The sequence below is a fragment of the Vigna umbellata genome, chromosome 3 (assembly GCF_029865625.1).
Source record: "Vigna umbellata cultivar VRB3 chromosome 3, Vumbellata_1.0, whole genome shotgun sequence".
In the NCBI taxonomy this organism is placed as follows: domain Eukaryota; kingdom Viridiplantae; phylum Streptophyta; class Magnoliopsida; order Fabales; family Fabaceae; genus Vigna; species Vigna umbellata.
The window spans coordinates 45,771,577-45,798,736 of NC_142167.1; the positions used below are offsets into that span (position 1 = coordinate 45,771,577).

Consider the following 27,160-nt stretch of genomic DNA (forward strand, 5'->3'; position numbering starts at 1 on the left):
GACAAAAAAATAACATAACTATTAAAAAAATTAAACAACAAATATTTAATTATTAAAAAATATAAATTTCAACCACTCAATAAATAAAACCGATTTAATAAAAATTCAATTAAAGATTTATAAATTTAATATTAAAACCTTAAAACTTAATTAAATCTAAATAAAATTCAATCATGTCCCAAAACACATTATCGAATTGAATTTTTATTAAAAGATATAAAAAAAATTGATAGGGACTCAAATAAAAATATCCTATATCATTAATTACAATTTCATTTTCTTATTAATCATATAAGATTATATTTCTTAACCTATCTAGATAAATAAGTAATATATTGGACTGTCTAATAATCTGATTTAATATAAATTCAATTAAAAATTCATAAATTTTAATAAAATTCGATCATAGGCCAAACCACTGGTCATTTAGTACTGATACAGTATGGACTTCAAAATTCAAAAGAATACAGGCCCATTATATACTACTACTAAACTATGCCCGTTAAGCTTTGGGCAAGAGTAGAAGAATTGGAAGCTGCAGTGCTGCAGCCGCGTGTGAGTGACCATAATTGCTCTCTCTTCCTTTTAGAATCGGTGAAACATTTCAACCCATCATTTCTTGTTTGCATATTGATCAACTTTTCCCTTCGGGTATTCTTTTTTTTTCGTTTTACAGGGAAAAGTTCGTGTCTTTATTTTGATAGGGATTAAGAAGACTTCAAATTTCGAATATGGCTGCAACCTTTGCTTCGAGATGTTCTCGCGGTAACCTAATTTGTATATTTTTTATATTATTTCAGAGATTGATTTTTTGTTCCCAAACCTGATAATTTAGGAGACTTATGGTAATTGAGAAATGTTAGGAAGTAGATCTGTATCCATCAAAGTATCTAAAGCACTGTTATGAATTATGATATAGGTTTTATGATACATTTCTCCATTGGCCTTCTACGAGAGAAAAATAGGAAAAAAAATAATTAAACAAGCTTCTTCAAAATTGAAATTAGCTTAAACGATAAGCAGATTGGTAGAAGCTCCCCGGTATCACTCTAAATTTTTTATTTTTAATTTGTCCATAAACTAAATTTTTATAGAGAAATTCATTTTGTTTTTATTTCTTATTTTTTCATCGTAGAAATTGTTACAGAAAAGTTTGTCTAAACAAACTTATAGAATATTTGTTAGAAAACCTATCAAAAGGGTATTAACTACATACCACATGAACCAAATGAGTACTAGAATGGAATAGGGAGAACTTAATTTATTTATTTTTCTCATTTTTCTTTTCTGGAGAAACTCGTTCAAAACGACTCTAAATTTGATATAATTTTGTCATTTGGGTGACTTGAACTAATGACTAAAACTTAGGAACTGAAAAATAGAAAGTCAGTTTCACTTTATAAGCTTTCTAGTAAGAGCTCGACATGGGTAAAACAGTGTTTAGACCCAAGAAATGAAGCTAATTTCATAAGTAAACACTCAACTGCATATTCGCAAAATTTAGGAGTGAACATGGGAAAATTCAGTGGTCAGATTCTGCTTAAGAATAACAATTATTGGAGTTGTAACTCACTAGGCAGGATCAGCTTCTTCTTATTGCCTCTGTTGAAGCTGGGAAAATGAAACGAGTATATAGACTAGGAAAGAGAGTAGGAAGGTTAATAAGTTGCTTGGAATTTACCGTTTTAGTCAAGAGCGACCGTATGTGTACTTTAACTTCCTTTTTGTGTTTATGCAAGTCCTTTTTGAAAGGATGTTTTTTTATGCCCAACAGGTTAAGATTTAAAGCCTGAATCTCCTGTAATATACTTAAATTATTACAAAATGATTTTGTTGTTTGTAAATATGTAATAATCCTTTTGTTGAGCAACTGCATTCAGGACTAACCTGAAATTTCACGTGTTAAGCTCTTATATTGTTCGCTCTCAGCCCTCCTGTCATTTTCTTTTATAATTGAACCATGCAGTGAATGTCTTTTATGTTGACCAGATGATATTCTAACATCTAACTTGCTACTTTTTCTGTTTGATGTGTCAAAAAACTGAAACAGTGGGTCGTTCTCTGTTTGGTGGATTAAGCAACAGTTCCCCTGGTTTATTTACGACATCACATGAGATAACATGCAACAATATGTTTACTCAGGTCAGTGCATGAACTAAATGCAGATCATGATTGGACAGTTATTAGTTGTATATTTTCATCGACACTGTACTGATGCTTGCCCAACATGGTTTTGGTGAACCTATATTGTATGAGTAGCAAGCAATACCATTTTCCTTGTTAAGCATAGATATGTGTTTTTTTTAAAAAAAGGTACTTTCTTTCTCTTACCCCTAACAAAAATTCCTCTTCCATTTTTGCAGCAACAACGCACCTTCATACAGATGAGGACCGTTCTCAAGGTTGTGGATAACTCGGGGGCTAAAAAGGTGATGTGTATACAGGCATTGAAAGGGAGGAAAGGAGCAAGATTAGGTGACACAATAATAGCATCAGTGAAGGAAGCACATCCTAATGGAAAAGTGAAGAAAGGAAAGGTTGTATACGGGGTAGTTGTGCGTGCAGCAATGCCAAAGGGACGTTGTGATGGCAGTGAGGTCAAGTTTGATGATAATGCTGTGGTGCTTGTTGACAAGCAAGGCCAACCTATTGGAACCAGAGTTTTTGGACCAGTGCCTCATGAGCTGAGACAAAAGAAACATGTCAAGATTCTTACCTTGGCAGGGCACATTGCATAAATGAGAAAAAAGGGTCATCCTTAATTTTTTGAGTTCCAATATCACATCTACCATTTTGATGTTTTGGATTTTTTTTGGTGTGATGTGTAAGTGTAATAATTTTTCAATTTAGGAGAAGTAAAACAGGAGGTGCAGAAGACTTCTACTTAAATGACTACAACTTTATTTGGTTTCTGACCTGAAAATGAACTAGGGACACAAAATTTGATGTGTTCTTCATGTGTAATGTATCGACCATTTATGATTACGCTCCTTTTTATTTCTGTTTCGATCGATAACATCATTATGATCTATCGTTGTATTTGTCACGATTTTATCTTTAAAAAGTTTTTTTAAAGTAATATTAACTTTCAATTAAATGCTTTAATTGCTCATTAGCAATAAACACCTTTGAGTATAGGTAGAATGGAAGGGTTCAAATTTTGAGCACAGGCTTATAAACTAAATATGAAAAGGAAAGATAAAAGAAGAATGTAAGGAATATGACAGGAAACTAGAATATACTACTTTCAAGTTCAAAAGCACATGCAAACCTTAATCTTTTACGGTACGTATCCTTCCCTTTTCTTCCATATACTTGGCCTTTATTGTTATTTCTTCTCATAAGGGAAAAGAAGGCTTTTGGGTTTGCCCTCAAACATTCTTTGCTTGAGTTCTTCACCCTGCTAGCACTATATTATATATACCTTAGAAACTACTTGCAAATGTATCTAATTCTACACTCCAAAGATTTCATCTACACTTCAAATCTGTTCCCAACAAAAGATCTTAATAACAGCTTCTTCATCATGGGCATCCTTGGAACAATGGCAAGACATTTGGACACAATAGTGGGGTAAATGAATCTCTATCACTTTACCATGTATGTAGGTTATATTTTATCAAGACATATTATATCAAATTATGTTCTAACCATAATGTTTTCTAACCAAATAATGATATGTATTTTTTGAATCACATAGCATATTCTTAATGGAAGCTATACTTAACAAATTTCTCTTTCTATAGTTTCATGAAATTATGTGTATATATAATGCAGTCTCATTCTTTTATCAGCAATAATTAACATTTTACTTTTTCTGTTTTGGTTTCTGTATACCAGGCCTGGAGTGTTGCTCCTATATCCTTTGTAAGTACATGGACACAGTAATTTTTATCCTCCTAATTGATTCTTAATTGAAACAAGAAGAAAACATAAACATATGAATGCACAAACTGAACCATTCCCATAATCTGATGCATGAATTACTATTGGATACAATAACTAAATGCCTTGTGTTGTGAGTAAATGTAATAGATACGCATCAATGAGGGCAATTGAGAGTCCTTCAACCTTGGATGATCAACAGTGGCTAACATATTGGATTTTATACTCCTTCATCACCCTCTTTGAGCTTTCATGCTACAAGATCCTAGCATGGTATGTGCATAAAACTCAATTTATTCATGACCAAAAAAGACAAAAAAACAAGATTAAAACTATCGTTTTTAAATATATCATCTAACATCAATTTTGAAGGAATCTTGAGATTGTATAACACATTTTACTGGCAAGTATGTCTGTAATCTCTTAATCTTTCTAAAGTTCTTCCATGAAACATAACAGAAAAGTAGTTATTCTTTAAATGGTTGAAATGAACATGATATCAGAACAATTGGGATAGAAATTGACATTTTTTATATATATGTTTAGGTTTCCAATTTGGCCATACATGAAGCTAGTTTTTTGCCTCTGGCTGGTATTACCAATGTTCAATGGAGCTGCTTACATATATGAGAACTATGTGAGACAATATGTGAAGAACATAGGAAGCTTCTATGGAAATTCCAAGTATCATGAGGACCAAAAGAAAGTTCTTCAGATGATGAGTTTTGATGCAAGGAAAGCTGTTGAACGTTATATAGATACATATGGTTCTGAAGCCTTTGAGAGAGTAGTCAAAGCAGTATGCTAAACTTCTCTTTAACTCTTATCTTTCTTTTATCTGCATAAACAAACTTTACCTTATAAATAACATTGCATGCATTTTAATTTGACTGCAGGCTGATAGAGAAGCAAGGAGGCACTGAAGAATAATTGACCCAATTGATGCTTCAAAGAATTTACATATCTTTTAATCAATAATTATTGTGCATTGTTAACTATGTTTCAGAACCATTATTATCATTTAGTTAAATGCCAACAATCTTGAGCTTTCCACACTGTAAATTAAATTATGTATATACTTTTCCTTGGCATGAGAATTAAGGGGCTTCTATTCATTTGATAGTTTTAATTTTTCAATGCTATTACTGTGATGATTCTAACAGCAATTTATTCCATTGAAATTTAACTACACAAGTCAAGATCACATTGGGGTATTGCACAGAATGCTTATTCAAAAAGGGAAAATAGAAGAAGCAATGCAACACGTTGAGAACTATACAAAAGAAAAATAATCACTTTTAGCCAAAACATATCAATAAATAAGAATATAAAATTTAAACAAAAACATACTGTAAATTTAATGTGATTCGAGACATTAAGATTTATTTTGTTCACATGCAATTTGTATAATAAAAATTGTATCTTTTTATATTTTTGAACAAAATTATAAATTCTCTAACAAAAGTATCGAAATCTTTCAAGGAATCGGTTTATTTGTAGTTGCAATACTCAAATTATTTTTTTTACTTTTTTTTAATATTTTATCTTGCTCTCTTTTTCCTCATATTAGTTAATGTAAAACTTTGGTCAATACGAATACGTAGTTCAGTTTATATTTGTTCCATACTTCGAACATTTATTGGTATCTGAATCACGCAATTTTTAATGAATTAATAATAGTTTAAATTTAAGCAATGTAACAAAATTAATTCTTGATATTATAAGTTAATTTAGTATAGCATGTAGTACAAAAAGGTAAACCTGTTTGTTAACTTTCACAACTGTGTTGACACAATTTGATTGATGCACATTTTGCATACTAAAGTGAAGAATAAAGTTGATTAATAGTGATTAAAGTTAGGAATCAAAATTACTAAAAAGTGTTATATGAGAAGTGATAGTAGTTTAAAAATAAATAAGACTCAATTAATTTAATAATAAAAACTACCAAAAAAAGGATATTATCGACGGTCTCAGTCTGTCAGAAACAACCAAAAGTCGTCGGTAATGACCTATTAGCGACGATCAAAATACCGTCAATAAATCTTTTGTCACTAATAGTTACCAACGGCCTTTGTCCTTCGGTAATTACCGAAAGGCGGCGAAAGCCTTCGGTAATTACCGTAGGGCAAAGGCCTTTGGTAAGTCCTTCGGTAAGTTCCAGGCAGCATTAAGTTATATTTGTATTTGTTATTCAACTAAACAAACTTGCATAAAATGTTCACAGCATAGACATACCTGCATAACATTTTCAAACCACAGACACCTGCATAATATGCATCCCAAAATCATCCCTTCATTGATAGAGTAAACAACAATATAACATCATTTGTATTGTTCAAATTTAAGAACTTGTATTTGTAAAGGAAACATGAAACATAAAACATAAAACAATATGTTCATCTAGACCAACAATGTATATGTAGCAGAATCATAATGTTCTAACATCTAAATGTTCTACAATGTTCAATAACAAAATAAAACTAATAATCTACATAGTCATCATAAGAATGATCTTCATCATCTTGCTGCTCTGTAGATGCTGGACTGATGTGGGGTGGACTAGTGTGGGCTGGACTGATGTGGGCTGCTGAGGGATGGCGGGTGATGAGGAGGGTCGTGGCTGGGTCGGAGGGACGGTGGAATGAAGGTGTGAAGCTTCAGGCAGCGCTCTCATGACCAGGGACTTGAAGTTTGTAGACTCGTCTCTCAATGAGCTATATTCGTCTCTCAAATCACGATTTTCCTGGTGTGATTGTTGTAGCAGTTGTGTCAAGCGCTCGACGGCCTCGTCAATAGTGGTGGTGGTTGAAGAAGAAGATTGGTGCTTCAGAGTACCTCCTCTTGCTGTTGTGTAGTTTGTAGCAAATTGTCCTGCACTGTACACTCACCCCTTTTTCTTCCCACCAAAGACATATACCCAACACTGTGTCCTACGGATGTCGTTGTCTTCATTACTCACAACATCCGGTGTAGGAGCTGACCTATGTTCGGATCTAACCTGTGAAAGTCTTGTAGAAAATTTTTCCTATTCAAACATTAAAAATTAGGGAATGATACAGTAACATAAATAAATATTACTAGTAGTAGCAGTGTTATTTCTTACATGAGTCTTGCGAGACCTTTCATCAACAAATCTAATAGTTCCTTTCCGAACACGAGTCTATGCAAAGACCTCATCAACATGGACCACCCGTTCCAGAGCTTGTGCCTGTAACATGAGTTAGAAGTGTACATGAAACCATCAAAATACATACGTTATATATGAAAGAAACATAAGTAATGAAAGCTTACCCTACAAATGGCATGCTCATGAACCGTGATCGACCCACCGGTATGCAGAGTGTCACCCTTTTCAGAAGTTTTGTTCCTCTAGGCTGTAGCACACTTATTGCAAAACTCTGCTGAATTCAATGAGCGAGTAAAGAGTTCCAAATGTGCTCGCCCAGCTAGTAAGGTTGCTCCCTTGCATTACGGACATCCCTAAACATCTATAACAACGGATGAGATTTTTACTGTGGAAATTTCTTTTTATTTGCGTTTCATGTTCAGGTTTCCACTACACCTTCATCTGTTACAATAAACAAAAGAAACATTGATTAATGAACATACTAAAATAAGAATGATAATTAGTTTATAGTACTTTGTTCACCTTAAAACGTTGCTAGAATGACTTTATGTGCTTTGTAGGTATTGCTCCCCAAGTAGGCCATGAACACAAATATTGTTGCTTAATTGATCGTGTGATAGCTTAGGAAGCAACCTTGGATGGAACAAACCTGCATGTAAAGAAATAAAAGTCTATCGCATTAAGGCAAACTTAAAACATCAAAATAATTAAAAAAGGATTAAAGTCTTACCCTCAACCAAAAGGCTCAATCCATGGCCGATCATGGAGAGGCGGGTCAACACCATCACCAGCTGAATCTGGATCAGCAGATGTTGTGGCACTCTCAGAAGCTGGTATAGAAGATGAAGAAGGTCTAGAAGTAGGGTCAAGGGGAGGAGTGGAGGTAATAACCACAGGGGAGGAAGAGTGTCTGCTATAGGGGGAGGACGAGTTCTTCTTCTTCTCCTTGTTCTTCTTCTTCTTCTTCTTGTTCTTCTTCTTCTTGTCCTCCTTTTATTGGTGCTTGTAATTCATCTCCATCACCATCAAGGTCGTGCAATGGAGTTATACGTTCAACTTCAATAACTTCTTGTTCTTCTAACATTTGGTCTAGTTGGTAGGCGACATCTTTTTCAACCTCATTTAAGTCAATGCAACCTCTAGGCTTGGTTTGTATTGTAACAACCCAACCACGTTTGTCAATATTGCGGAATGGTGGATATGGCACATAATAAATCTATCTGACATTAGTTGTAGAATGAAAGGATCAAATGGTCGATATCTTAATCTCATTTGCAGTTCGACAATGTTAAACCTAGGATCCACTCTAGTACCAGCTCTAGAAGGATCAAACCATTCTACATACTCAAACTTTGAGTTTGAGGTAACTTTTTGCTTTTGACAAGTTTCCTAGGTTCATTTCACTACTTTAAACTTGTTAGGATGTTAACATTATTTAAAATTACTCTACTTTAGTTGAATTGGCAATTTGTCACTCTTTAAGTGAACTTTTTAGGTTGAAACTTCTCAAACTTTGAGGTTTAGGTACTTGTTTGCTTATGAGTAGTTTCCTACCTTCATTGACAAAGGAACTAAAAAGGGAGAAAAAGAGGTGACTTTCATTGTTTCAGTTTTAATTCTAGCTTTTCACAATGTTAAACATCTTTGAATTGTGTATTCCAGTTTGTTCATGCTAAGCATTTTAATTCTAGCTTAGTTCTGTGCAACGACACTTCCTTGAGTCAATTTGATCACTGTTCCAGTCCTTGATTCATGCAGACTTGATTTTGGTGGTGTTGTAAATGCAAATTCTGCATAATATGGGTTATTAGGTGTTAATTTCCGTGTTGATGTGATTATGTGCTATTGACAGTTTAAACAAGTACTAAATGTTGTTTTAAACTTGTTAGAACATTAAAATTGAAGCCAGAAATAACATATTCAAACCTCATTTTTTAGTGAAATTGGGAAGTAGAAGGGTGGATCTGCTATACAGCTTGGTTTTGAACCCAATTAGAGTTCAAACAATTTTCAATTGATGAATTAAAATTGCTTAATGTATTACTAGAGTGTTAGAATCACTTGTGCACAAATTCACTTTTAAAACCACCAATCTTGGGTCAATTCTTTTGGTGCAGAGCTGAAAAACAGAACCTGATTTGCTATTTTTTCATCCAAATGCAATTTAGATTGTAGCCAGACCTGGTTCAGTGCTTTGAAGTGAAAATAAAGTATCAAAAGAATTAATGCAAGGTGTTAAAAAGGTTTTAGAACCATGCAATCCAGTTTAGAGCAATCAAAAATAAAAAAACACCAAAACTGATTTTCATTGAGGCATTTCGTCAAACAGTTTCTAATTTTCATCAAACAGTTTTGAAACGACTTGGTTTTTGCATTTCAATTTTCTTGCTTTCCTAATCTATTCTAGAACCATTCATAGGATCTAATTGTGTGCCTCCTTCATTTCTACACCCTTTTTCATTGCTTTAAATATCTTTGGCTTCCAAAGTGTCAATTTTAAAACCAATTTCTGGCGCAAAATCTGGTGCAGTTAACTAATCTGTTTGGTGATTGTTTTGGCTGATTTCAATGGTGTTGTGAAGTCCAATTGGAGCAGTCAAGTTGCAGAACCCTTCCCCTACCAAGGTAGCATCTTAGGAAGTGGAGAGGAACCTGAATTTTAGAATTCAAGTGTGTTGTCCAACAAGCAAAAGTGTGAAAATTGGCAACTCATATAGCCAAATTTTGATATACAAGCCAAACAGTTGAGTGATGGTGAGATTGAGTGTATATCCAAAAGAAATTTGTTAGTGGAGTGAAAATGCCCTGAAACAGTTCAGAAAATGGATTTGAGTGGATGCACATGAAGTCAAAATAGCTTTGGCCGAGAGAATTCTACATTATATTTCAAGTGCTGAAAAATCCATTTTCCTAATCTAAGTGCATTAAACAACAGAGAGAACACTCATTTTTGTGAGCTTTGTGTAGCTAACTTGGCCTCATATCTTTGGCAATAAGAGAGAGTGTTATGTGGAGAGTTTTTAAACAAATAACAGACCTTTCTGATTTGAAAAGCCAAAACTGTTTACACTGATTTTGAGTGTTGAATTAACTTTGATAAGGTGGTCCAAAACCATGCTGCTAGGATCACATGTATCTTGCTCTACACAAGGAATTTGGACCAAAAACAAAATTGTAGCAGCAATGGGCAGTATCATAGCTTTTGTTTTCTTTGAATTTGTTTTTGTGTAATCTGATTTGTGATAGGGTAGATTTCTTTTAGTTTCACATTAAGTTGTAAAAGACCTTTTATAAAGTCCAAGTATTTGGAAGAGTCCTTGGTGGTCTTTCAACTCTTAGTAACTTTCTTGCTTTAAATTTAGCATAGCTAGACAGGTGAGTGTGTCTTGTTAGCCAAAGCTACAAGCCAAAGGGTCATCTAAACCTAAAGCTTCTTTTGTGTTGTTTTCAAACAACCAATTTGGAAACACTGTATAAGTAGTGAAATCTATGCTAGTCAAGTTTCTTTGATGTAGAAGAAACTTGGGAAGTGAAACATAATTCATCTCAGTTGTTGAAGGCAAATTGCTTTGATGCTAGTCAAGTTACTTTGATGTAGAATGCATTACTGAAAAGGGTAGTCTAAACCTACACATTCTATGATCTTACAAACATGGTAAGCCGTCTCATGGCTAATTCTGACTGATTAGAACCAATGGAAGAGGTCATTGTACATGCTTTATTTTTTCAAATTCATCATTCACAAATTAAAGTACCAAAACAAACCTCTTACATATTTGACAATCAGTTTCAAACCATTCACAACAAAGTTTGACAAACCTCAATGTTTACAATATCATAAAACTCCAATCAACATAACTTAACATTCAAACTCAACATTCACAACATTTTAGGACAAGATAAAATTCATGAAACAAGAATGAAAATAATAGGACATAACACATACAATCATGCAATTTCAGTTTAGGTCCTCATACCTTTGCCTTTACTTTCCTTTCCTGCTCAAGTCTTCTCTGTAGACTCTCTTCCTCCATTTTTGTCCACAATTCAAACTCCTTTAAAAGCTCACCCCAACACATCAAATGGAAGTGTATAATTAAGCAACTAAAACCATATATACCACATCATATCACACACTACTTTCAAAATCAACAAGGACTTAGACATTCATAGTATCCATTATCTATCCACATAAAGAAGCATAGTAAACTATTAATCATGCATTTTGGTTCAGACTTAATCCATTTCTTTCCAGAAAAAACTAATACACCAAAACAAAATTTAAACCATTTAAGCACTGAATGGAAAGGTCAATTAACATTGCACTTTGAATTTCTACCAGGCACAATCTTTTATTCATGAATTAGATATGATATAGTGTTCCTACCATCAAACAAAATTTAATGAACTATAATCCCATCCAGTCATCAAAGTTCACATTCAGACATACATAGGTATAAAGCTAACATGTTCGGTCAAAGCATAACAGAACTGAAGTGCTAACATGTTCTTTTCCTATTTATACTAGAACTATCATAATTCCAATAGATACATACAAAGTCTGATACCCAATTACTAACTCTAACTCATTAGTGATGACAATACATATATATACCTTAAAATACATCTATATTACTTCTACTATACCAATCCATTATTTCAATTCATTCAATCACGAAAAATCATGGTTTATCAATCATCAAACATACCGAAAGTTCATCCAATTGTGATCTAAGTTCTACTAAACATAACCTCTATTATTGTAAGACTATTCAATCAATATACACCCTTTATTAATCTGTTCCAATGTTCAAAACCAGAATAACACAATTATCATATGAAAAGGGAAACTTCTATACTTACAAGCATGCAGCTTCTCATAAAAAAAACAATTATACAATTCAACCCACTTATCTTACCTAAAACTGCACATGTTGAATCAAACAATAATACACTAATTCCATGCAACAAGAACTCCTAATCTCTATTTCTCTATATCAAATTTATTAACTGAACAGAGCATCCAACACATATATCCTTTCCAAAACTCCACAACCCCTCTCATATCAACACAAAACATCAACAACTTAATTTCATTTCCACCGAACATAACACTATCTTCTTGAGTTTACTTTCCAACCCATTTTGTTTAGTTAACACCTAAACACTACCACTTCTTTTCATTATTTAAGACTATTCAATCAATATTACTATACCCACTCGTTTCGAACTCATACAACAATTCCAGTTCAGAAATATTAAAACACCACAAAGCATACATAAATTTTCCAGCCATCCTTAATTCCACCATGGATACCAAATTCTTAATTTATTACTTGAAAACATAACTCATGATATATCCATTTAATATTCCCATATTGCAATAAGCACAGAAGAAAGTACAAAACAAGAGGAACATATGCATCATCACATTTTACTATTGGACACAAAGGAAAACCGGGAGGAAACCTCATTTTCCCTAACCCCAATACAACCCAAACATCAATTTAAAATATTTCTCATACTTAATTCATCAATTCATAACAGAGCAACATACAAAGACTACCTATGTAGACCATATGATCATAGAACCTTAGCTATATGACACAAACAGCCCCAACACATGATCTAAAATCAATTGCAATCATTTACCTGGATATTTAGTGTTAAATTTAATCTCCAATCTGTATCTCATGCGAACCAAGAGCAATAGACATATACATGTTCATTCACACATGCATCACAAATCAGGGATAAAGGTGAGACTTACATATCCTTACCCATCCATCACAAAACCATTGAAGTCAACATGTTCACATAACTAAAATCATGAAACATAAGAACATCACAATTATCCAACCAAGCTAGACAGCTTTAAAGAAACAAGGTATAATATACTCATACAAATTAGAACTGAAATGATTCTCATATCAATATACAGTGTCCGTCCCTATGTGTAGAAAAATAAAATATGGGATCCAAAGAAAGAATACAAACAAAATTGAAAATTCAAAGGGAAAACAATTAATACTAACAAAGACGCAGCCACCAAAAGGTACATAATTTGAAGCAATAACTTACCTCTACAACAGCGACAACCCTAGGTGTATTAGCACCTCCAATAGCCTCTCTCTTGAAGCCCTTCTCACGCACAAAATCCAGTTCGTCACGCACCCCTAGATCAACCTCCCTCATGAACTCGAAGCTCTGCTCACGCTGCGACACCATCCACTGACCGGTGACGCACCTCCTTACGCCGCCAAAGGACTGTCGTGAACAAACCCTAAGAGAAGCACCGTCCACAATGGAAGGCGTCACCTCAATGCCTCCATCCTTCAACCACACACGCTTTTGGAGAATGGAGAGGAGCTCGAGAACGGTCAATGGCGATGGCGGAACCGTAATGGACGAGTGGGAAACAATGGCAATTGTGCTTTCGAACTCTGAATGAGAGAGGGAGACAAATTACGGTGAGGGGAGAGGGGAGAGGGAGAACAGTGAAATCAGAAATGGGGGGAAGCTTGCTTTCGCGAATAGTGATTTTGGGAGAGTGGAAGAGGGAAATCCCAATTCCTGATTTCATTAAGTCCACGCCTATGCCGACGGCTAAAAGTCTTCGGTAAATTCGCTGCCCATTACCGACGGGCATAAGACGTCCGTAAAACCATATAAATTAACCGCCGGTAAATTCTTCGGTATATCAACTTTACCGACGACAAAAAGGTCGTCGTATTAATCCTTTGGTAATTAACGCATTTCTTGTAGTGAATATTTTAATATAAATATTTTTGTAAGCAATGAGTTTCATTAATTTAAAACATACAATCTTTCAAGAAACCACTTTTCTATAGTTATCTAACTTCTATCTAAGGGCTTTCATCCCCTGTTCATCTGTTTGAAGATCAAAATTTGCTTAAGTAATCCTCATGACGAGATTTTCAAGTCTAACTAATTGGTTTCTGTTAGGATACAAACAGAATCTCACATTAAATAAAATAAGAGAGACATAGGTTTATATACACATAAGATACCTCTCTTGGTAATAGGTCTTTTGGAGTAGTACCAAAAGAAAATCCGTGAGGGCTTGGCCTAGAGCAGACAATATCTTACCATTATGGAGATTTATGTGTGTGTCGTCCCTCCCTACAATTGGTATCAAAACCAATGGTTCAGGTCCGAGCTCAAACGAGTACGTCCCTCCACAGTCAAGTGAAGCCTTGGCAGGCAACCGGTGGCAAACAACCAAATGAATTCATGGGAGGTGGAGTGCAAGAGATGCTTAGTAATGTGACCATGGGTCTGTAGACCATGGTGTACTCTACTCCTTTCTTTGGTAAATTTCTTTTTTCTTGCATGCTAGCCCTTTTTGTGTTGCATGTGAAGTTTCATGTGCGTTTGGAGGCTGCTTTAGGCTTTCTTGAGCAGTTTAGTCATTTTTTAGGTAATGGAAGTTAAATACCCAAACTCTGTCATTCTAGTATTTTGATAAATATGATTTGGTGTACTTTAGTTTGATTAAATTAACTAAATTATTGCATTAAGTAAATGAGTATGCTAAAATTCTGATGTTTTGTACATGATTTAGTGAATTTAGTTTGAATGTGTGTTTTCTGATATTAAACGAACTTTGTAGTGATTGATTGTTGAATGTACCTTTTTTAGTTGCTTAAACTGGTGGAAGTGATGTTGTATTAAGTTGGGAATTTCTGTTAAATCATAGTGTGGTAAAAGGATAGAGTTACAATTGATTTTGGTTTAAGATTGGGGGCTTTAATAGGTGAAATTCTATAGGAGTTGTTTTATGAGGGAACCTGATGTTTGAAGTCTTTTTTTGTGTCAATTAGGATTAGTTAGCCACTTAGTTCGCTAAAAATCTAGTTTATAATGTGTGAAATATGTTTTATTAGTTTTTCGGTAGTGATTTGATTTTAATGTACTGAATTGTTGGTCATTTGAACAAATGAGTATTCAATCTTAGGTGAATTGAGTCATTGATTCATGTTTTATCTGATGAATGATTGTTTTGGTATATAGAGTTAGTGGAAGATTGGTCTTACAGGTCTAGTATGACATAAATATGGTGCTCTACCTAAAACCTTAAAGGATTAATGTATCTTTAACCTTAAGACAATGGATTAATGTATCTTCAACCTTATATGGTGTTCTACTTTCTTATTTTTGCCCAATGTGCGACTTAGACTCACATTTGAAATTTTAACACAGTGTGGTATATCTTCTTGTAGTGTAGAATGATGTATATATAAATTTTGCTATATTATATATTATTTTTTGAATAAGTATGATGGCAGTTTATATGTTTTCCTCAAATTAATTATTTTTGTAATATTAAAAATGTGATAATGAAAATTAAAATGTTACGTATAGGTCTAAAATATAAAATATAGATAATTATAAATTTTTAAAAGCAAATACCTTATTTTATAATTTTGAAACTACAATGTAATTATAATTTGAAGAGTTGAATTGACGGTTAACTCATTTAATTTTTTAAAACCATTTTAATGGAATTAATTCGCTATGGATATAATAATTTATATTAGTTATAACAAAATATTCTCATTTTGGTGTTTTATTTTTTTTTTTCAATTATTATTAATATTACAAATATTAGAATTGGTGTTTTATTTTACACTATTGTCACATTCACAAAATTATAATACATTCAACTTTTATTTAATTTTCTACAAATTGTCAACACACTATATTATTTATTTTCCTCTTCAAACTTAATCAAGCAAGTTAACAAATAAATTTTAAACTAATCAAAGATATCAACAACCGATATATTGAATGACAATAGTGTCCTAATATTGATACCTCAAAAATTAACAACATTTCTAATATAGGCAATATAATTAAAAGAGATTATCAAATTATAATTAAAGGGCATATATTAAAGTTATATTGGACTAAAAATATATTCACTATATGAAGTTACTGCAAATAAATAAAAACAGATGAAAATTAAATGAAGTCCAAACAATGAGAAGAAGTTCTTGATTGGTGGTTTATTGATATTTTTGTAATGTCTAAATCTTAATAAATAATTATTAAAGTCACCTAAATTTTTTGATTGAAAACCATTAAAACAACTCAATATTTTCTTTAATACTTTATTTGTAACATTCCAATTTATTTTCTTTTTCATTTCCCTCTTTAACAAATAAAACAAAAACTCTAATCTAACCCACCTTATCCATGAAGGCTTTCTCTCAGCCACAAACCTGCAAAAACAGCCACACCATCAGAATAAAATTAAATTATTATTATTATTATTATTACCCTATTAATTGTTTCAATAGATACTAGTTTCTCCATCATCATTATTTTTAATGTTTTTTATTTTATTGTTATTCTTACTTATTAATTTACGCATACGATTTTAAAATCAAAATCAGGATAGAAGTAGAAAATCTAAGAGCATACATATTATTTTAGCAAGTAAGATAATTCTAAAATATTATTTAAGCTTGAGTTTTTTTTTTATTTAGTTTAAAAATATTATTTAAGATAAAGTGGGAAAATGATCATAAAGTGTGAAATTTGCATTATAAATTAAATTCAAAACACTTTTTTGTTCTATCTATAAAATGTTGTTACGTGGCGCTGTCTCCGCTCCTCTTACACCCTGTCTCCGTTTCGGCCAAACCAGGGTGCGAACCCTCCCCCGAAGCGTCTCCGTCGCATCGTCCTCCCCCTACGGTGGAGACTATCCGCTCTCAGTCTCCGACGAGGCGCTGGAGTCGCGCGGGTTCTTGTTGCGGCGCGACGCGGAGGGGCTGGACCTGGAGGAGCTGAACACTGTGTTCGTGGCGGTGGGGTTCCCACGGCGGGACCCGGAGAAGATCCGCCTGGCACTGGAGCACACGCAGGCGGTTCTATGGGTGGAGCATCGGAGGACGCGGCGGCCGGTGGCTTTCGCGAGGGCAACCGGCGACGGCGTCTTCAACGCCATCATATGGGACGTGGTGGTGGACCCGTCGTTCCAGGGGATCGGGCTCGGCAAGGCCGTCATCGAGAGGCTGCTGAAGGAGCTTCTGGGAAGAGGAATTTCCAATATTGCCCTTTATTCGGAGCCCCGAGTTCTCGGGTTCTATCGCCCGTTGGGCTTCGTCGCCGATCCCGATGGCATCCGGGGAATGGTTTACTCCAAACGACAAAAGAAAAAATAGGATTTTTATTTTCACTTCTTTTTATTACCATGTATCCAACAAGTCTTTCACATTGTCCTTATAAAATTGCTTGAATATTCAAAATTTATTACAAAATTGAGTTGTTGGTAACTTCGTTTGTTGTTCCTAGGATTGGTGAATGCCACTATCTGTACAATGTATCTGTGGATTAATCTGCACTGTTTCTTCATTGCTCACACTGAAGCCAGGCATGGGTCTGAAAGTTCACAATTTTCCATTTCAGAAACCCTTTGGTACGAAACCTGAGTAACCAAATTTCAACACAATCGTTACTACTAACAGGGGAAAATATTGTGGCAGAGGAAATTAAAGACGATGAAGTGAGTGAAATGACCTTTTGACATAGCAAGATCTTTTGACATTGGAAGACCTTTCGAAAAGGCAAGATCTTTTGGTATAGCGAGATTTGGGGTAGCCATGGCCTTTCTTGGGGGCAATGTTATGGGCTGCAACTCCTTGCGCTCAATCACAACAGCATTAGATGTTAGAAATGACTTGGCCACTGAAGCTGAATGTTCTATACAGCATCTAACTACCTGCACCAATTTTCAACATCACAGACTTGGTCATTCTGTGCTAATCTATCTCACTGCATCTCCACTGCCAAATTAACATGGTTTTCGTCATGCTTTTCACTGATTCACATTCCTGTTTTTGTCCCCTTTTTGTTATTCATTGGTTATTAGATACTTTCTTTAGTTTGCATACTTGTTTCTGGCTTAAATTTTAGTTCTTAGGCTTTAAAACTGCTAGCTTTAGTTCCTGCAGATACTGGATAAAACTTCATGGTGCTGGAACACTGTTACAATTCCTGGTGCTAATCTGTTAGGTGCAGTGTGATATATTAATGGTGGCAAACTTTAGAATCTTTTTCATTAAAATAATAACATTATTATAATGTGTAATTAAAATAAATAAATAAATAGGAAAACTGTAACTATTTTATAAAGACGAGTCATATATCAAAAGAAAGAGAGAGGTGTATGCTTATTTTAAAACTATTGTAATATAAGAAGCGGGAAATTTTATTAAAAATATAAAGGATATAAGTAGAAGGAGGGCAATGTCATGGATAATAATACTTTGAAAACAATTTTTTTATAATATTGTAATCCTATTTATGTGTTATTTTGTGATTGGTTCATGTTGGTGTTTGTGATTATTATTATTAATTGCGAAGTAATTTTGGACCAATCACTTAATGACACATAAATGATTGTTAAAACGCTGTCAAAGTATCATTATCTTTATTATTATCTTAATGGATATATGTGCAATTTTATAATTTCAAAATTTTCAAATTCTTTCATATATATATATATATATATATATATATATATATAATTTTTTCTCTCCTCTACTATTTAGCTCCATTAGCATGTTTTTTACTTCAATTTCACAGAGAGTCATCAAATTAAACGGTTCTAACATTGTGAACTTGGTCAAGATTTAAAAAACATCGACTCAACAATAAAATTTTTACTACTGACAAGTGAGATTTTCTTTTTCAAGGTCAATAGTTTTTATTTTTGGATTGAAATCGTTAAAATTATTTTTTCTTTGCAAATTAAGACTAAGTTATTTATGAGTTGTTGTTAAATAATATTTTCTTGGTTAATATTAATGATGTTTTTTTAGTAGATATCAAATATAACTTTTTTGTTAGAGCTATCAAAACGGGTCACAATCCACGGATCAACCCGGCTCGCCACGGGTTTGAGTCGGATTGGGTTTGAAAAATTGTATCTTTTTTATATGGGTCAAATTTTAACCCGGCTCATTTAAACCCGGCTCATTTAAACCCGGCTCATGCGGGTTGAACCCGTGGTGAGCCGGGTTGGTCCACCAACCCATCTACCTAATTTTATTTTATTAAAATTTAATTTTAATTTTATAAAAAAATATTTATTATTTTGTTTTTGCTTGAAAAAATTATTTAAGTTCTTTATTTTCAAAATTAATTAAAGACACATATTGTCAGTGAAATTTGTTTCAGTGAAATTTGTTTAGATTTAAATTTGTAATTTTTTTTTATTTTAAAAAAATTTGTAATTAAGTGAGCCAACCCGTTTATCTACCAACCCGTGATAGGTTGGGTCGGGTTCGAATTTTTCTGGCTGGCTAATAAATGAGTCAGGTTAGGTTGGTTCACTAAGTGATCAATCCGTGGTAGGCCGGGTCGGATGACCTATTTTGACAGCTTTATTTTTTGTATTAAACTTAAGTATGACTTGTTTTCAGTTGAATTTTATTTTAAATTTAATTTTTTTCTAACTAGTTAATAACAAATTTCTTGTCTAATGTAGAATTACTTCTCAATTGGTATCATCCAAATTTTTTATTTAATATTAGTGGACTATTTATCGATCAATGTAAGTTGAAATTATTGTAGGATAAAACCTTTTTCCATTAATGTCTAAAAACTACTTCTTTAATTAATGTCAATCATAGTTTTTTTTATTGACATTTTTTTAATGTTTGTTGGGATCTTTTCAACAATATCACCATTGTTGACCTTTTCTAAAGTTGATTAAGGTTATTTTTTTTTCTAATGTTGATTAAGCAAACTTTTAAATAATCCTAACTTAAGATTATTTTCATGGTTTTTTTTTTATCAATTTGAAATAAAAAATTAAAATTAAAAATACCTATTTTAGTCAATGTTAATAGAACATTAAAAAAAGACTCGAATAAAGATGTTTAAAAAGTAACCATTAGCTAAAATAATTATAATCTTAATTCTAGTTGAAGTTGAAGACAACTAATATATTTTGGTGAACTTTGTAAAAAATAACTTTCATCATTATAGGCTCTAAAATACTACTAATTGATATTTTAAAATTATTATATATTGTTTATTATTAAAATAATTGTTTATATTTTATAGTAATTGAAATAAAATTCTGTAAACTTAGAATCTTTTTAAAATTTTAGTGTAAATTCAAACACAAGATTAACAAACATTATATTGGTTAGTTACACAATGGAAAAGGGCCAAACTTACATGAAGTTCTTTAATTGTTTTTTTCTTATATACTTTTCTATAACTAGAATTGAAATTTTGTTTTGATAATTTAATTTGACCTTTACACAAACTAAATGAGCATACCTTTGTTGGATCCATAATCCTAGCCTTCATCAGATCCTCATAACAGTCCTTAGCAGCATTGTAACCAAAATTCATGTTATCTTCCAATAAAACCTGCATACCATAAACGCCTCAAGCTTGCATTTTATTCAATATATACCTTTCTTCTTTAGTTTAATAAACTAAAATCTGAAAAAAAAAATCTTAATAATTGAGATTTTTTAATTGATAAATCAACAATAGTTGAACACAGGACAAATGTTAGAAAAATCTCTGTATATAGTTTTGAAAATTTTTCCTGAAAAATTACAAAGCATGCAAAATCTAAGTGCAAAAATTGATATATTTTGCTTTCTTTCAATCTTATTTTTTGTTTTTTTCTATGTTATTGTTAAGAATCCAACATTATAAAACACAGTTTCTCAGGCTCAATACCTTATTTACAACAACATTGCCATTTACACCAGCATTTTTCGCTATCAATCTTGCAGGATAGCTTAAAGCTCTTCTGAAGATTTCAGCTCCAATCTGCAGATAATACACAAATAAATATTCAATGTCTTGAACAGACAACAAAAAGATACAAATCAAAACAAAGACTTTAAGGGATATTTACAACAAGAGCTTGGCTAAATCATAAACTTCAAACATGATATGAAAAACTTAGTGCAATGGAATGAAACCTTTTGTTCTTCATTGTCTAGAAGTACTTTTATACCATCCACCTTTTTGGATAGTCTTAAAAGGCTACAACCACCTCCAACTACTACACCTTCATCTATTGCAGCCTGCCATGTTCCAAGTAAGAAGGTTAACCATAAAAATGGTGGCAAATTAACTTGTTTGAGCCATGAAAAGGAAATAATACCTTGGTTGCATTTAGAGCATCTTCTATTCTTAATTGTTTATCCTTCAGCTCCACTTGTGTTTGTGCTCCTACCTATGATTTGTATTCAAGTTGCTAATAGAACATTAAAAATAGAATTCTTAAAATCCAAAATGTCCAAACAAAATGAAATGAAATTTACAAAACCTGGAGAATGGCAATGCTCCCTGATAATCTTGCTATTCTTTCATTCAATATCTTTTTGGGAAATTTATCCACTGTATTCTGTGTGAAATATGTCAATCAATCATATTTGTGAACAATATACAATTTAACTTTGAAAATTTAACACTAGTCAAGTGTGAGATGTGATGGTTTTGAAAATTGTGTATGCACCTCAACAAGCTTCTTCAGTTGATGAACCCTCTTCTCTACAAGTGATCTTGTACTCCCATCGGTAACTATTAAGGTAGAATTCTTTGTTATGACTACCTTTGTAGCAGAACCCAGAACATCCTTGGTAGCCTTTTCTAGGGTGAATCCCATGTCTTCTCTAATCACAGTACCTGAAAAACAGCATATCAATTACAAAAAAACAAAGGTTGTAAAGAACTAATGTTTTATTGCAGAATAAACTACAAAGTGAAGACTATGCATGTAAAAATGGAACTTCCAATTAGCATTTTAACAACTGATGCTTTCTTCCATTCAAGTACATAATTGGTTTCTAATAGAAGTTTAACGAAGATGGCAATCGGACAGAACAACAGAAGTGAAAACATCAAGCCCAGCTTGGAACAGAGTTCTTGAAACAAAGCCGGAGATAGAGATTTTGTGAACACATCTGCAAGCTGAAAATTGACTACCATATTAACAAATAAACTTCAAATGTAACCTAATCCTACAAAACCGGTTTTTAATACGAGGTTTACACTCATTTATATAATCATTTATAACATACATTTGTTTTACCTTTAATCGATATTAAATTTCTAACACACCTCCTCAACGTATATATTTCGAATACGTGACTAGATATTTGTGAATGGTGACTATGACATAATAAATTTCACTAAGATAAACTTCTAAATGAATTTGATACAATAACAAAATTGGAAAAGAAAAGAAACAGTAAGAATGATCAATAAAGGCTCTGAACTCTTACTATGAGAAGGGGTATATGTACATATACAATGCAGAATAACATAATTGCAAACAGAAAAGATGAACAGATAAAAAGAGCATAACAGAAAGCTATAGCTGAGAAAGTTTTTGTTTCTTGTTTGTCTAAACATATGAACAAACAAAACATAATGAAGATTATAAGTGGAAGTGTTGGATGTTGTACCTCCAGTCAAGATTGCAATGTCTTCCAAGCAGTGAGTCTTGCGTTCACCAAAGGCAGGAGCCTTAATGGCAGCTACCTTAAGTGCCCCTCGAAGTTTATTTTTAATGACAGGAGCTAGAGCTTCTTGCTCAATGTCCTCTGCAACTATCACAATTGGGTACTTTTCTTTTGCAGAATTGTTCAGTATGTTGATCAACTCCTTTGGGTTTGTGATTTTCTTGTCCACCAAAAGCAACTGCAACCAAATAACTATGCATCATGTAGTTATTTAACTTAATTACATATTTTGTTACTCATTATCATCATTTAATTACATCTTATTTTTATTTGAACTTGCTTATAGCTTTTATGTGAAAGATGCTTTTGCCAAACCAACCAATTAAGTATTTATCTATTAAGTTTATCACTTTAGAGAAGATATCATAAGCTCAACCATGAAGCTTGCTTAGTCAAGCTTAAAAATACTTGCAGAAATATCATCATCATAAGCACTTTTAACACTGTACAAGTTCTTTCAGACTCTAAATGATACCTTGCAGTTGTGGAGTTCCACTGTCATCTTTCTTCTATTGTTGACAAAGTATGGGGACAAATATCCACGATCAAATTGCATTCCCTCCACAATCTCTAAACTGTTCTCAGTACTTTTTCCGGTTTCAATTGTTACTACTCCTCTTTTTCCTACCTTATGCAGTGCCTCAGAAATCATGTTTCCAACTGCATAATCATTCCCTGCACTTACTGCTGCAACATCTGCAAGTTCATCATCCTCAACCTGCAAGTTCAATCAATGTTGTTAGACTTTGCAAACTATAAGCAACAATTGACACCAAGCAAAATTTATAATTAAAGAATCCAAGTATGAGTTTAAGTTTTACATCAAGTAAAAAATTGAAACATCATTTAATAAATGAAGTGATCCTACCTCTCTTGACATGAAACTGAGTTCAGAAACAAGTGCAGTTGCTGTCTTCTCAATCCCACGAGCAATTTGAACAGGATTCATTCCAGCAGCAATAACCTAGAGAAAGAAAAAAGGAGCTTTAGAACTCAAAGTTAAGAACACCCCTTTAAAGTTATTAACATGGTGATTAAAGCATGAACTAAAAACTAATGTTTCTTCAACTTTTATTTGCAAATTTGACATAGGATGGGACCTTTTTTATATAGCAATACATGTCAACTTTTCATATGTGCTAACATGTAATAATTTTGTTGTGATTGATGTAATAGGACACTCATGTTTAGGTGGTTTTGTTTACCTTTGTCCCCTCTCTGATTAAGCCATGAGCAAGAACAACAGATGTAGTTGAGCCATCACCAGCTAGGTCATTGGTTTTTGCACCAGCTTGTCTCACCAATTTCACACCAACATTTTCCAACGGATCTTCCAATTCAATCTTATGTAACACAGGAAAGAGAAGTTTACAAAACCATATTACTAGAAGACCTGATGATATACAAGTTTATTAAGCACATAAGCAATAAGACAACATGGAAAACACCCACCAAATTGTGGGGAAAAAAAAGGACATGCTTGATTTTCTTCTTACTTTTTTGTTTCAAACACTACTTTCTGAAACAATTTTTCATTGCTCAACAGTCAATTTCTCATCCAACAACCAAAGTACAGAAAAAACTCACTGGAAACTGTTTTCTCATTCTGTTCTTGTGTTTTCTTCAAATGCTCTTGTTCAAATGCCTAGTGGATGGCTTACCAATACTATGATCTTCTTATAGCCACCTCTTATTATATACTTTAGAGAATAAATAACTGTATTTCAAAATAGTAATCTAACAATGCATAAATATGTAACTTTTTCACTAATGAATCTTAAAAAAAAAATTATTGAAAAAAGAGGACGTCAATAAAACATGAGTCTAATCATATAAAAAATTAATACAATAAGACATAAATCCAACTAAACACACCGATAAAACATAAGTTGAATCATAGAAGAAATTAACACAGTTAATTAAGAAGAGACAACATCAAAAGTCCACCTCCAGTCTAAAACCTTAAAATAATATATTTATAGTTCTTGTTCCATATACTCAATGTTTTCATTTCTAAGATTTAGACTCTATTTGATTCTCAACATTCACAACCTTAAACCGACCATGGTACAAAAAGAAGAACATTAAAGAGAAGAAGCAAATGGTTAATGATGAATGACCAAAAAGAAAAAAGCACCTCTTTGAGAACAGTTTCTCCATCATTTACTATTTTGGGAGGTCCATACTTATTGGGCAGCACAACATTCCTCCCCTTTGGACCCAATGTAACACCAAGCAACTCAGCCACCATGTCCACCCCTGCCTGCACCATCACACACCAATTCACTCACAGCTTGTGAAGAACCAAAACAAACTATTAGTCCTTACCAGCAACTTCTTCGTTGCTGAACCATCATGGTTGAAGTAAAGCTCTTTTGCCATGGCTCTGGGGATTAGAGAAGAACAAAGTGAGTTTCTGGGCCTGGGAAGTGATGTTGGACTGGCAAATGTGAATGAAGAAGAACATGCCATGGCTTTGACTATCTTTCAATGGCTGTGTTGGTTTGATGTAAGTAATTAACAACTATTAGCTGTCTTGAGTGCAATAAGTTGAACTTCAACAGCGATAAATTGAAGAAATGTTCAGTTTGGACAATGTCAGTGGATAAGAGTAATGGTGTAAAGAACAGAAATATCTCACTCTTGTATTCTGTGAACAAAATGAAAGGGAAAATATCTTATTACTAATTTTGTCACCATGCAAACTATTTCTACTTATTAGTTTTTTTTTGTTAGTAACTTTAATAGATAAATATGACTGATAATTCCGTCAATATCATGATTGAATATATTTCTTTTCTTTTATGTCATAGTTTCACTCATCAAGTTTTTTCTAATTGCGTTGTCTTATTTTCGTGTACACCCAAAACAAGTGAATCGATATATTGTTCAAAATAAATAATTGCTACATGTAGAGCAAATATATATTTAGATAAAACCACAACATATAAGTTATAATTAACAGTGCATGTTTGTATATGAAGTGCTTGGAATAACTACAATTGGATAAGATTCTGCATAAACATTTTTATAAAAAATAAATACTTTTCATAAATTAAATTTAGTTTATATATAAGTTAATGGATATAAGTTCCATTGTGTAATTTCATAATTTTTTTTTTTAACTAGTGCTTAAGTTAATTTTAATTTATAACTTTTTTCCTTATTTCTATCTAATATTTATCAAAAAAGTATTTAAACAAATTCATATATATATATAATATATATATAATTTGTTAACTTATGTAACATCTTAAAGTACCAAATTTTAGTTGAAAAAAATATCTTCATATATTATGGATTATAAGTTTTGAATAATTTCTGATTTTTTTTATTTTTTTTTATTTTAAATTAAAAATAAAATTATTAAAATATCCTATGGAGTATGCACCTGCAAAAATAGCTGTCACGTGTTCAACGTCTAACCACTCAATAGCCAACTTTAAAAATAATCGTGACAATTTTGTAAATAAATGCAATTATTAAACATCGTTTAAATTAAATTATAATTCGACTTAAAAGGATATAAAACGTCGAATGCCACAGCGTTAGACGTCAAAAGGTTAGTGAATTCAATAAAAATTTGAGCGAGATTGAAAATTCATTCACTTTATCTTAGCGTGCGAGACCCTCTTCTCTGCTCAAACTTTTATCGAACGAAGTTTGACGACCATCATATGTAAACTTTCTTTCATTTGATACAAATGCATGTTAATTAACTACTTTAGGTATGATTTTCGTTTTTGTTTTCACGGATTATTTTCATGTTCTTGTCCTTCATAGGCGCATTCTGGTTTCTTTCTCACTGGTGGCAACACTTTATTCCGATGAACGCACCTTTTGAAGGTTAGTTTTCGTTTTCAAGAACTTATTTGTTGAACTTGTTTGTTTTTCTTGTTGAACTTGTTTGTTGTTTTTTTTGTTGAACTTGTTTGTTGTTATTGTTGTTTGGTTGAACTTGTTTGTTGTTGTTGTTTGATTGAACTTATTTGTTGTTTGATTGAACTTGTTTGTTGTTTGATTGAACTTGTTTGTTGTTTGTTATTGTTATTTGTTGTTGATCTTATATCACCGTTCATAATTATACTTTTCACGTCTCGTAGAGTTGTAAAAAAGGATTACAATTAATTAGAAAAAATAAAAATAAAATTGATTAACGTCGTATATTGAAGAAATTCGATGTTAAATTAACGTCGAATTTTTTTAAATTCGAAGTCAATTTAACGTCTCCCGATATGACGTTGTTCACGAATTCAACGTGAAAGGCCAAAAATATTCGACGGTGTACACTGTTTTTGTACTAGTGATGCCTCTCTTTACGAATAGGAATTTTTTTGTCAACTAAAATTTAGTAGACTTTAAGAGGTTACATAAGTTAGCAAACCCATATATATATATATATATATATATATATATATATATATATATCAATTTGAATAATGGTTCATTTTTCAAAAAGTATACAACTCATTTGTACTAAGTAGATATTGAAACCGTTAAAATCAGTTAGATTACTGTTTAAATGTAATAATCAATTTATTTTGTTGGTTAGGGTTAGTTAGGGTTTTTAGTTTTCAGTTTTCTCCTTTTCCCCCTTTTTCATGAGAACCTA

The 27,160-nt window shown here is 32.5% G+C and overlaps 3 protein-coding genes and 1 pseudogene across 4 annotated transcripts; 3 read left to right on the forward strand and 1 right to left on the reverse strand.

Annotated features, from left to right (window-relative positions):
* Nucleotides 1-440: 440 nt before the first annotated feature.
* Nucleotides 441-2,985, forward strand: LOC148202673 (large ribosomal subunit protein uL14mz-like). Of its 2 annotated transcripts, none has more exons than XM_088108548.1 (4): nucleotides 441-555; nucleotides 677-765; nucleotides 2,051-2,142; nucleotides 2,364-2,985. In XM_088108548.1, exons 2-4 carry the CDS (start codon nucleotides 732-734, stop codon nucleotides 2,736-2,738), a joined length of 501 nt encoding a protein of 166 aa, XP_087964674.1. In that variant the 5' UTR covers nucleotides 441-555; nucleotides 677-731; the 3' UTR covers nucleotides 2,739-2,985. The 2 variants fall into 2 exon arrangements, with proteins under 2 accessions (XP_087964674.1, XP_087964673.1); XM_088108547.1 differs by having other exon boundaries at nucleotides 512-594; nucleotides 705-765.
* Nucleotides 2,986-3,460: 475 nt separating this feature from the next.
* Nucleotides 3,461-4,823, forward strand: LOC148202674 (HVA22-like protein f). The gene is made up of 5 exons (XM_088110596.1): nucleotides 3,461-3,573; nucleotides 3,841-3,867; nucleotides 4,036-4,158; nucleotides 4,432-4,684; nucleotides 4,782-4,823. The coding sequence occupies exons 1-5, from the start codon at nucleotides 3,527-3,529 to the stop codon at nucleotides 4,806-4,808; spliced, it is 477 nt and encodes a 158-aa protein (XP_087966722.1). The 5' UTR covers nucleotides 3,461-3,526; the 3' UTR covers nucleotides 4,809-4,823.
* Nucleotides 4,824-16,611: 11,788 nt separating this feature from the next.
* LOC124849128 (GCN5-related N-acetyltransferase 1, chloroplastic pseudogene) lies at nucleotides 16,612-17,337 on the forward strand (annotated as a pseudogene).
* On the reverse strand, nucleotides 17,196-25,178 carry LOC124822857 (ruBisCO large subunit-binding protein subunit beta, chloroplastic-like). The gene is made up of 14 exons (XM_088110603.1): nucleotides 24,877-25,178; nucleotides 24,686-24,811; nucleotides 23,754-23,891; nucleotides 23,417-23,512; nucleotides 23,024-23,266; nucleotides 22,492-22,726; nucleotides 21,540-21,709; nucleotides 21,351-21,428; nucleotides 21,186-21,257; nucleotides 21,001-21,105; nucleotides 20,753-20,845; nucleotides 20,339-20,431; nucleotides 17,564-17,765; nucleotides 17,196-17,471 (listed from the first exon to the last, which is right to left on the reverse strand). The coding sequence occupies exons 1-14, from the start codon at nucleotides 25,018-25,020 to the stop codon at nucleotides 17,449-17,451; spliced, it is 1,818 nt and encodes a 605-aa protein (XP_087966729.1). The 5' UTR covers nucleotides 25,021-25,178; the 3' UTR covers nucleotides 17,196-17,448.
* Nucleotides 25,179-27,160: the final 1,982 nt, after the last annotated feature.